The sequence below is a fragment of the Leptopilina heterotoma genome, unplaced genomic scaffold, assembly GCF_015476425.1.
Source record: "Leptopilina heterotoma isolate Lh14 unplaced genomic scaffold, ASM1547642v1 Lhet_121, whole genome shotgun sequence".
Lineage (NCBI taxonomy): Eukaryota > Metazoa > Arthropoda > Insecta > Hymenoptera > Figitidae > Leptopilina > Leptopilina heterotoma.
In genome coordinates, this window is record NW_025110839.1 from 1750091 (window position 1) to 1763030 (window position 12940).

The 12940-nt window shown below is 20.2% G+C and overlaps 1 protein-coding gene across 2 annotated transcripts in view; it reads right to left on the reverse strand.

The window, feature by feature from the left end:
• LOC122510833 (WD repeat and FYVE domain-containing protein 3) overlaps positions 1 to 12940 on the reverse strand; it is a 67434-nt gene that overhangs the window by 45695 nt on the left and 8799 nt on the right. For both annotated transcript variants that reach the window (XM_043625759.1, XM_043625768.1), the window contains exons 4-10: positions 11015 to 11173; positions 10569 to 10761; positions 10103 to 10289; positions 7748 to 7929; positions 6468 to 6819; positions 3530 to 3651; positions 2138 to 2421 (exon numbers count right to left, since the gene is read on the reverse strand). In XM_043625759.1, the coding sequence (XP_043481694.1) occupies positions 2138 to 2421; positions 3530 to 3651; positions 6468 to 6819; positions 7748 to 7929; positions 10103 to 10289; positions 10569 to 10761; positions 11015 to 11173 (1479 nt within the window). The remainder of the gene's footprint in view (positions 1 to 2137; positions 2422 to 3529; positions 3652 to 6467; positions 6820 to 7747; positions 7930 to 10102; positions 10290 to 10568; positions 10762 to 11014; positions 11174 to 12940) is intronic.

Here is a 12940-nt window from a genome sequence, read left to right on the forward strand (position 1 = left end):
TATAAAATTACATACGTAGGAAAAATAATTAAATTCAAATTCAATTAATGTAAAAGAATATTGACAAAAAAATTGAAGAAGAAAATAAAAGAAAATTAATTGATTGGTCTAACACTTTTTTATCAATGAAAATTATAAATAAATAAAATAGCAATGAAATTTTTAAATATTAATTTCAATTTTAAAATAATCTGAGACACAAAATTTAAAAATAATTCAATTTTTAACTAATTAACTAATTTATTATAATCATTTATTGCTTTCAGAAACTTTAACAAAATTCTTTGCAGGAATTCAATTATTTTCAATAAAATTTCTCAAAAGAATTCAATTATTTTTTTAAATTTGATAATTTTTCGCAAAAATCCAATAGTTTTGAAAGATTTGGATTCAATTCTTTATGACAATAGAAATATTTTCAATACAATTTTAATTACACTCCTCAAAAAAATTCTACTATTTTGGAAAATTTTAATTAAATTCTTGTCAAGATTTCAATTATTTTCATTAATTTATAAAATTTTTCATAAAAATTGAATTATTTTCATAATTTATAAAATTTTTCACAAAGATTCAATTATTTCTATATAAATAATAAAACTATTTGCAGAAATTCAATTATGAAAAATTTTGGTCAAATTTTTTAGAACATTTAAAATATTTTCATAATTAATAAAATTTTTCAAAAGAATGCAATTATCTAAAAAAATGTTAATTATAAAATTCTTCTCAGAAATTCAATTATTTTCAAAAATTTTGTTAAAATTTTTAAGAAGAATTTAAATTTTTTAATAAAATATTTCGCAGGAATTCAATTATTTTTAAAAGTTGAATAAAACTCTTCGCAAAAATTCAATAATTTTGAAAAATTTTGATTAAATTCTTTATGATATTGAAATATTTCCCATGCAATTTTAATTAAATATGACTTGGTACTTTCCCAAATGATTATAATTATTTAGAAAACCTTGACTACATGCAAAATGAGGTTTTTTGGAGAATCACCCATATATTTTTATAATTAGAGAAATTCTTCTAGGGATTTAAATTATTTTCATAAATAATAACATTTCTCGAAAGAATTCAATTATTTAATATAATGTTAATTGTGATATTCTTTGCAAAAATTCAAATTATTTTTAAAAATTTTGACAAAATTTTTTATATAAGAATTGAAATATTTAAATTTCTTTATAACAATTCAATTATTTCAGATTAAAAATTATAGAAGGAATAATATAAAAAGAAATATTCTTAATTGAAAACAATTTTGATTAATTAATTTTTAGATTATTTAATCTTCAAAGCATTTAATTAGAATTTCATTAATTTTAAAATTCAAAACATTAAAAAGAAAAATTATTAAGAAAATTTGGAAACAAAAAGCCAACGAAAACACTTAATTAACTTCAAACTCCGGAACAGATTACCGGAATACAACGATTATTAATATATAGAAGATTTTTACTCAAATCTAGTGCAAGTTTTGAAAATTTATCATAATTTTTCAAATTCGAATTGTACTGAAAATAATTCAATTCTATTAGGAAATTTTATTAGATTTGTTTTTAAAAGTAAATAAATCAATTCTTGCAAAAAACTTTATTAAAATTTATGGAAATAATTGAATTTTTGGGAAAAATTTTATTAAAATTTGTATAAATAATTGAATTCTATTCTATTGAAAATTGAATTTTTATCAAAATTTTTGAAAATAATTGAATTGTTTCGAAGAATTTTATTAGAATTAAAAAAAATATATTAAAATTCATAGGAAGAATTTTATTATTTATTCATTTCAGTAGAGAACCTTTTTAATTCGAATTATTAAAACTTTAAGAAAGTTATTCTAGAATTGAAATTATAAAAAAAAACATATGTACAATAAACTAAGTGCAATGCAACTCGGGAATTTTAATCTACACATAAAAAGTTTTCACCAAATACCTATTCAGTGACAAAATTTTTTTAAAAAGTTTGAAAAATGGTGAAAAAGTGTCACGCTGTGATCCCTGGTTGTGAAAAAATTATAGAGAGTAATTTTTATTACCTACTTTGATAAAAAAATAATTTTTGTTTAATTTTTTTTAGAAATGGCTTTTTAACTTTAAAATATGTGTCTTAAGAAGCTTTTTACCTTTAGAATATGTGTCTTGAGAACAAGAGCAGAAGGAGGCGCTGAATGCATAACGCCAAGTAATGTAGCCATATCGTCATCACCGCCAGCCGTGAGAATTAATTCTCGAACAATTCCAAGCACTTGATAACGACAATCAATATAGGGAACAAGATTGTGAGCGCAACGTGCACCACCGCATTCACGAAAAACATTCGCATTTTGAACATTTCCTGCCAATAATGTTGTCAGTGCTTCCATTATCAAGGCACCTAATTTCTCATCATCAGCACTTATTTTAAATTCTGCAAAATAAAAAATTCTTAATCAAATAATTCATATTATACAATTTATAAATAATAGGTACTATTTTCCATGATTTATTTCCATGTTGTCTTATTTATCTGATTTATTTATTTATTTAAATTATTATTATTTACAAACGGACTAGGTATTTTATATCTACAATTTTATCTGCCCTTTTCAAAAATTTTTAACAATTTTTCTCTCTACGATAACGAATAAAAATTATTATATTGAGTTTAATAAAATTTAATTAAATGTACAATTTCGGAAATAATTTCATAAATTAAATTAAATTTAAATTACAAAAATGTATGAAAACTGTTTTGAACTTTTGAAAATTAATTTTAAAATTCATAGAAGTAAATTTTGGAAACAAACTCTACGAACATTAATTGATTTATCATAATTTATTGTCTGTTTATAAATTGAGAATCAATAAAGCAACTAAGTTAACTGAATTTGTATTCGAGTAGAAATTGTGAAAAAATATCAGAATATTGTGATAAGTTACAGTTTACAGGCTTTGTACTCGATAATTAACTTTAAAAAAGGATAGAAAAGTAGCTTTAAAACTGAAAAAAGTTGTAATAAAGTAGCTTTCGCAAAATTAAATTTTTCGACTCAACTTTCTTATTATTTCTAAATTAAATTACATTCAATAATAATGGAATAACATTTTTTTAAATAAATATTTAGATACCTATTTAATTTTCCACAGGAATTAAAATATTTTAAATAATTTCAATGTAAAGCCTTTTTTGAAAAACTATTTTTAACAATTAAAACTTTAATTCTTCCAAAATTCATTTTTTGTTGTTAAAAATTTTAAATAAAATTATTTAAAACTTTAATAATTTTATTTTAAAATAAAAATTTAAGTACATTTTACAATAATTAAAATTTTCCAAGATTTCAATTTAAATTGTTTTGAAATTTAATTATTTCTAAAAATTCAAACTAAAATAAACAAAAAAAAAAGAGAAAAATTGAAAAAAGGGGAAATTGATAAGCTTGTTAAAATTCCAAGCGTTTTTAATCGATTTAAAAATTCTGTGGGAAAAATCTAATAAAATAGTGTGAAAAGAGAAAAAGTAGAATAATTCTTACCCGAACCCTGATCATGAGCTGCCTGCTTATCTTTCAAAAGAGTGGCATATCGCTGTAGACAGGTAACAAAGACTTCCAAAAGGCCTACTTCTCTATACACGTCCTTGAATATTGTATTGTGTCTGCAAAAATTAATAATTTTATTTTAAAAAATTCTCTTTTTATATTCAAAACAGTAAATAGGTAACAAATAAATTGTTTACAGTAATAAATTTTTACAATAATGAATTACTTTTCTTTATTTGGCAAATTATTTTAAAATCAATAATTTATTTATTTATTACAAGCTAAACGAGTATCAAATGAACTCTTTCGCACAAAAATACTAATTTTTGTTAAATAAGTATTTAAATACTTCTTTTTTGTTTTTTCACGGAAAATAAAATTTTCAAAATTTATTTAAAAGCTTCTGAAATTAAATAATTTCTAAAAATTACAACTGTAACCCTAACAAAATTCAATTATTTTCTACAATCTTCATCTCAAAATCAATTATTTTTAATAATTTTCTGAAAGTTCTTCGAGAATTCAATTATTTAAATACAAAAATTCAATTTTTTATATATGATTATAACTGTAGCTGTAAAAGTTTTTAAGGTACAATATTTTCGATAAATTATAATAAAGATATTCTAATAAATATCATGATAAAGATAGGGTAAGTGTACCAATTGCCGAGGGTGTTCCATTTGTCGATGTTACCATGGTAATAACCAAAAAATATTGTCTAAAATGTCTCATTTGTTTGTTTATATAATATTAATATATTTTTTTTACATTTATAACGCATAAAAAAATTAATATTTATTACTTTCTTTCATTTACAATGTGCTACACTGTTTAAATAAAATTCAAAGTTTGTTTACTCGACAACAGGAACCATCCTCGACAATTGGTACGTTTACCCTATTAAAAAATTAATTTTTTAAAAATGATTTTAAATTATTGTTTAAAGATAACAGCTTTTCAATCATATACAATTGAAAAATTTTCAAATAATTGAAATTTGGTAAAATCTTTTTTAAATAATTGAATTTTGGTAAAATGTTTTAAAAAATAATTGAATTTTTGAAAAATATAAAAAAACATAATCAAATTTTTAAAGAATTTTAATTATAAATATGAACATGATTTCTCCAAAATTTTATTAAGTCAAAAAAAGTAAATTTAAAAAAATTTTTATTTTCTTTGTTCGAAGATAATTGAATCTAAAAAATTTATGATAAAACAATTCTAACAACTATGTAGTTTTTTTAAATTATTGCAATGTAATTTTTTGAAAATAATTGAATTTCTTAAAAGAATTTTTGTATAATTTAAAAAACTAATTAATTTTTTGAAGAATTTTAATTAAAAATCTTGAATTTGATTGATTTCTCCAAAAGATTAAAAATAATTCAAAAAAATTCTAATATTTTTTTTTGTATTTGAATTTTCAGAAATATGTTTAATTGAAAAAAAATATTGAAAATAATTCAATTTAAAAAAAATTAGAATAAATAAATTCTAAGAATTACCTTTTTCAAAAATATTTTAATATAATTTTTAGAAGCTAATTTTCATTAATTTTAATTTTTAAATTTAGTCTTGAAGATTTTTCATTAAAATTTTTCGAATTCAATTATTTTCAAAATTTTTAATAAAAAAAGATTCAAAAAATTTAAATAAAATTCTTCTCAAGAATTCAGTCATTTTCAAAAATGTTGAAAAATTTTTTTTGTGAGAATTCAATTATTGTCAATACAATTGTAATTAAATTCTTCGAAAGAATTGAATTATTTTTAATTTATTATTAATGAAATTATTCGAAATAATTGAATTATTCTTTTTAATTTTCATAAAATGATTAAAAAAAATGCATTTATTTTTAAAAATGTTAAGAAAATTTTTTGCAATAATTCAATTATTTTCAATACAATTTTAATTAAATTCCTCGAAAGAACTGAATTATTTTCAAAATTTTTAATAAAAAAAGATTCAAAAAATTTAAATAAAATTCTTCTCAAGAATTCAGTCATTTTCAAAAATGTTGAAAAATTTTTTTTGTGAGAATTCAATTATGTATTGTCAATACAATTGTAATTAAATTCTTCGAAAGAATTGAATTATTTTTAATTTATTAATGAAATTATTCGAAATAATTGAATTATCCTTTTTAATTTTCATAAAATGATTTAAAAAAATGCATTTATTTTTAAAAATGTTAAGAAAATTTCTTGCAATAATTCAATTATTTTCAATACAATTTTAATTAAATTCCTCGAAAGAACTGAATTATTTTCAAAATTTTAATAAATTTTCAATACAATTTTAATTAAATTCCTCGAAAGAACTGAATTATTTTCAAAATTTTAATAAAAAATGCTTCAAAAAATTTCAAATTATTTTCAAAAATTTTAATAAAATTCTTCTCAAGAATTAAGTTATTTTCAAAAATGTTAAAAAAATTTTTCGTAAGAATTCAATTACTTTCAAAATTTGCAATTAAAATTCCTCAAAAGTTGATTTTCAAAAATTGTAATAAAATACTTGAAAAAAATCAATTATTTTCTATTAAATTTGAATAAATTTCAATTATTCAAAAATTTTTTAATTATGCATTTTATAAATTTAATTATCTTTAAAAAATGATTCAAAAATAATTTTAAAAATATTTGTCTTTAATTATTTTCCACACTACAACATTCAAAATTAGTTGCATTTTATACTAAAAATCTGGTATTTTGTTGCAAAATATTTGTTACAATAGTCGAAAAAAATCGTAATTTTTGAAAATAAGTCCGAAAAAAGTCACATTTTTCAGAAAATAGTCGAAAAAGTCATGAAATATCCATGGCCTAAATCTATTTATTTAAAATAACTAAATAAAGAGAATCCTTCAAATAATTTTAATAATTTTAAAAAAATGTATGAATCACAAGAAAAAAAATTGATTTACCTGAGAATGTTGATAAGAGTTTCCATGCACATAATACTGCAACTGATGGAATTATTTGTTTTCAGTAATATTGAAAGGGATATGAGTTCCTTGCAAGGCACAAAGTTTAATTGAAAAACTATAAATTCAAGTAGTTGAAAGAATTTTTCCTGGATTTCGAGATTCTTCAAGTGTATTTTCTCAGCGAATTGCGACAATGTATTTTGTCCCTCGAGAATAAAATAATTCGCATTATCGCTATGATAAACACTTGAAATTGCATCGAGTATCGTACAACACAAAAGTGGTGAATTCGATTTCACAAATACCGATTGAAGTACCTGGAATGCTTGAATATTCCGAACACTTCCACCTGTAAAAAAAAGGGAAAATAAATAAATAATCGGAAAAATCGTCATAAATTAAAGAAATGTTTTTCTGTAAATAAAAGTGTGAAAATTCTAATTGTTCTCCTTAAAAATAAAGAGAAAAAAATGTATTCAATTAACAATATTAAAATATAATAGTAACAGAAAAGAAAATTCGAAAAATAATTATAAGTTTGTAGGGATAATTTAAAATTAATTGTGAATTTATGAAGAATTAAAGAAATTCGAATATTTAACGTTTCTGTGAGATTAAATTTCTATAAAAAGACACAAAAGATTTGACTGATGCAATTATATTTTTCTCACATAAATCGATATTACTTTTAAATAGAGCATGATAAATGTTCTTGCGACTGACAATATACAAAAATATTTCATTTCACCTAGTTTTTCATTTAAAATCACAATCAATCGATTTATGACAATCAAGAGAAAAATATGAATTTTCACAATTATTTCATACTATTTTATACGCAGTTATAATATTTTATATTTCAGAAAAATATACCAAAAGAAAATTTATATTGAGTTTTAACCAAATATTAATTTTTTCAAATTAAAATAATTGAATATACAAAAAACAATCAAAGTATTTTTTTAAATAATTTAATATTCAGATTAATCACAAAAAATGCTAAATTTACCTTACGGAGAAATTAGTAAACTTAATTAATTTAAAAAAAATACTAATTTTACGTTACGGAAAAATTAGTGAAATTAATTAATTTCAAAAAAGTACTAATTTTACCTTACGGAAAAATTAGTAAAATTAATTAATTACAAAAAAGTGCTAATTTTTCCTTACGGAAAAATGAGTATTTTTTTGTAATTAATTTTAATATTAAATTTATTCTAATAAAAATTTTCTATTTTTTTATTCGACAACTTTTGTTGAGTGTAAAAATAAATTACCTCGATTACTTGGCTGGGGCAAAGTGAAGCCGAACATTTGAAAAAGAGAACCCATACTTGCTTGGCTTGGTTTTAACTCAGTGTGTCCGCACATTGTTAATGATGCGAGCATTAATACTAAATTTCTAATGGCATCTTGCGCTTCCGCTCTATTGTCCTGCTCTAATCTCGAGGGTGCGTGTCTGGATTAAAAAGAAATCACAATTAATCGGCACTCAACGAAAACATTTTATTGTCAATAAAAATGGAAATTCAAAAAAAAAAGAAAGAAAAAAAAGAACCAAATGATAAAAGAAAGTTAATACAAAGAAAAAGAATTGCAAAAAATAAAACGAATTGAGAAAATAGAAAGAATAAACAGAAATATTTAAAAAGAGTAAGGAAAAAATTGGGGAGAAAAATTGGAAAAATGAAAAGAAAATTGAAAGAATAAAAAGAAAAATAAAAAAAGAGAAAAAAATTTAAACAATGAAAAAAAATGTATAAAAGTAGGGAAAAAAATAAAAAAAAATAGAAAGAAACATTGAATGAATAGAAAAAAATTGAAGAAATAGAAATCAAAATAAAACAAGTAGAGAGAAAAATTGAAAAAATAGAAAAGAAAATCAGAAATGGAGAAAACTTGAACAAGTAAATAAATAAATAAACAGAGGAAAATTAAAAAAATAGAAAAAAAAATAAAAAAGCGTAGAAAGAAAAAATAATAAAAAGGGGGAAGAAATAAAAAATGAGAGAAAAATTGAATGAATCAAACGAAAAAACAAAGAAATAGAAAGAAAAATTTGAAAAATAGAAAAGAAAATCAAAAAAGAGAGAAAAATGAAAAAAGTAGAAAATAAATACATGAAATGAGAAAAATTGAATAAATTAAATAGTAAACAAAATTTAAAAGAATAAGAACAAAAAATTAAAAAATATGAAGAAAATAGGAGACAAATTAATAAAATAAAAAGACAAAGAAAAAAAGACAAAAGAATTAATAAAATGTGAAGAAAATTCAAAAAAGTAAAAAGAAGAAATAAAAAGTAGAGAGAAAAATAATAAAAAAGGGGGAAAATAAAAAATGAGAGAAAAATTAAATAAATAAAAAGAAAAATCAATAAGGTAGAGTGAAAAAAATGGAAAAATAAAGAAAAATTAGAAGAGCAGAAAGTAAAAACAAAAAAGTAGACAGAAAAATTGAAAAAGTAGAAAATAAATAATGAAAGAGAGAAAAATTGAAAAAATATACAGGAAAATAAAAATTAGTGACAAAAAATAAAATAATAGAATGAAAAATAAAATAAATAATAAAATAAATGGAAAAATTGAAAGAATAGAAAGCAAAATTGAATAAATGAGAAAAAATATAAGGAATAGAAAGAAAAATAAAAAAAGTAGATACAAAAATTGGAAAAATTAGAAGAATAGAAAGGAATAAAAAAAGTAGATACAAAAATTGGAAAAATAGAAAGAGAAAAAAATTGAAAAAAAGAAAAATAAATTTAAATAAGAAAAGTAATTAAAACAGAGAGATAAATTGAAATAATAGAAAAAATATCAAAAAGTAAAGAAATAAATTGAAAAAAAATGAAAAATAAATTGAAATAAAAGAAAAAGTAAGCGAAAAAGAGATAAAAATTAAAAGAATGGAAAGAAAATTGAAAAATTTAAAGAGTAGAAAGAAAGATAAAAAAAGAGAAATTTTAAAAAATTAGAAAAAAAAATTTTTAAAAATACAGGAAAATAAAAGGGAGAAAAATTAAAAAAATAGAAAAAAATCAAGAAAGATAAGAAAAATAGAAAGAAATGTTGAAAAAATAAAAAAAAAGAAAAAATTCAAAAAAAGAAGGAAAAGTTATAAGAATAGAAAGAAACATTCAAAAAATAGAAAAAGAATAAAAAAAGTATAGAAAAAATCAAAAATGTTGAGAGAAAAATTCAGAATAAAAAAAAATGAAAGAATAGAAAAAATCAAAAAAGTAATGAGAAATAGAGAATGAAAAATTAGAAGAATAGAAAGGAAAGATAATAAACTAGAGAGAGAGAAAAAGAAAAAATATAAAAAGAAATAAATAAAAAAATATACAGGCAAATTTTTATTTGTCTGTATATTTTTTCAGTTCAATGGAGAAAAAAATGAAATAATAGAAAAAAATAGAAAAAGTAATAAAATAAATGAAAAAATTAAAAGAATTGAAAGCAAAATTGTATAAATGGAGACAAATTTAAAAAGTAGAGAAAAAATTTAAAAAAAAGAAAGAAAAATTAATAGAGTAGGAAGAAAAATCGAAAATAGGTAATAAATTAGTAGAAAAAAAATAAATAAAAAGATTCTTAAAAATACAAACTAATATTAATTCATTCAATACTCACTTTAAGAGAAATTCGGAGAGGAAGATGTAACCTTGACAGGCACGAAAATCGTCCAAGAGCATTTGCAAAACCTCGCTGGAATCTTTCAGAAAGCAAAAAACAGTGACGAACATTTCAACAACTTCCAACGGTGCTAATTCCGGTACTCGTTGCATATTATCAATACAGAGTGCTATACAACCTTTATCTAAAACAGACAAAAACATTTTTTTAATTCTCTTTCCTTTCTCTCTTTATTCCTATTTTCTCTATTACAAGAATTTAAATTTAAATTTTCATACAATATTACAAAAGAAGAAAAAAAGTGATAAGCTTAATGTATATAAAAATTGTTCAGTAAATATTTTCCTTGGATAAAATTGAAAAACAAACAAATAAAATCTTTATAATTTTAATTAAATTTAATTTGTTTTTAAGTTAAAAAGAAAATTGTGATTAATTATTTTTTTGAAATAAAAAGGCTTACTGTGAATATAGGAAACGACATTTTGAGTGAGGCCGTGTCTTGACAGTGTCATAAGAACTTCAGCAGCGCTTTTGCGCCACATAACATTGTACTGAGGACATAAACTTGTAATCGCCGAGAAAAGTAACGTTAAATCATCTTTCCTGGCGAGTTCCTCCGCTGGATACGGATGACTGCATAGTCGGACCAACAACTGAAAAAGAAATTTCGATTTTCAAAAAATTATTTCTCCACTCGACAAGAAATATTAAAATTCCAATCATCTACTTCTATTTTTTATTTATTATTTCAAATTTAAGAAACGTATTTTTTTTAACAGTCAATTTTTATTTTCAAAAGTACTTTAATATTTAATTTTAATTGAACATTAAATTTATATAATTTACTACGCTTTTAACTGTAAATAAAATACATAATTAATAAATAAATGAGGGAGAATTTTTTACCTGAACGAATATTTTTTGTAATAATATTCTCCGTTCTCTGGGTGTAAATTCACTGTTTGCATCGGCGACATCGGCTTCTTCTTCGCTCATTTCAGGCAAATCGAAGAATAAATAGAGACACTTTACCAGAGTTGAGGGTACGGACGCCGTTGTCATCGCCTAATGAATTTTATTTTTCCGGTAAAGAAAAGAGAACAAGTATTAATTTACAGAGGAAGGAAAATCATCATTTTAATATAAAGTAAACAATAAAGAAAATAAAGAAATAAAATGTTTTAAAATAGAAATAAATTAAAAACTATTTAATTTACAGACGGACCTTAAGTTATTATAAATAACTAGTAAATTTTACAAGCGTGGAACGTGATATTCAATTTATTATTATTATGCAAATTACAAAAAATTTTATTTTCAAATATGAATAGTAAAAGTTTTTGCAAAAATTCTATTATTTTTAAACAAAATTTTAATAAAATTTCACGAACGAATACAATTATTTTCTAAAATTTAAATGAACCCTTCGAAACAATTCAATTTTATTATAATCAGTAAAATTATTTGCAAAAATTCAATTATTCTTAATGCAATTTTATTTACATTTCATGAAAAAATTGAGTTTTTAAAAAATATTTTCAAATATTTTTCGAAAAAATTCAATTATTTTCAAAAATTTTAATAAATTCTTCGAAACAATTCAATTATATTTATAAATAGTAAAATTCTTTGCATAAATTCAATAATATTCAAAACAATTTCACAAAAGAATTCAATTTTTTTTCTTAATTTTTTATAAAAAATTACAATAGAATTTAATTACTTTCTAAAATTCTAAAAAATTCTTCAAAAAAATTCAATTATATTTGTAAATAGTAAAACTCTTTGCAAAAATTCAATTATTTTCCAAAAAATTTCACGAAGGAATTAAATTCTTTTTTTAATTCGTACGTTACAAAATATTTCGAAAAAATTCAATTATTTTCTAAAATTTTAATAACATTTCATAAAAGAATTGAGTTTTTAAAAAAACATTTTCAAATATTTTTCGAAAAAATTCAATTATTTTCAAAAATTTTAATAAATTCTTCGAAACAATTGAATTATATTTATAAATAGTAAAATTATTTGCAAAAATTCAATTATTTTTAATGCAATTTCACGAAAGAATTCAATTTTTTTCTAAATTTGTAATAACAAATTACAATAGAATTGAATTATTTTCTAAAATTCTAATAAATTCTTCGAAAAAATTCAATTATATTCATAAAATTCAAAATTTGTAATTAAAATTATTTAAAAAAAACTCCATTATTCTATTATTATCAAATTTTTTAATAAAATTCTTTGTAACAATTTGATGATTTTTAATAAATTAATTGAAACCGCGCGTTGAAGTGGAATCTAACCTTGATAATGTTAATTTCGAGAAAAATGAAAAAAAGTGAAATTAAATTATTTTGGATAAAAAAGTTGTTTGAAATGTTTCCAAAGAAGAGAAAAACTGTTATATAAAGTGTTTCTCTAGTATTTTCTTTATTTTTTCATAAAAAATTGATAAATTATTTTTTCCAGTGGAAAAGGGATTTAAATGACAAATTCACTTAGATCCATTTTCCACGATGCAAACATTTTTTATTCATTAATTATTGGATTATTAAAATATTCAATATCGAATGGTTTTTTATTATTTTTATAATTATTAACAAGTATAAAAATTCTTTTTTGAAAGCATTTTATGAAATATAATATTTTAAAGAATATTTAATTTTCAATTTATCACTTTGGAACACTGTATTTTCTGTTTTCACTACTGAAATATTTGCAAATTCTTTAAATTCTTATAAAATTCATTTTAAATAAATTTCATTTATTAATTTTACAAAACGAATTATTTAAATATTAAATTATTTTCATTTTGAAATTTGTAAA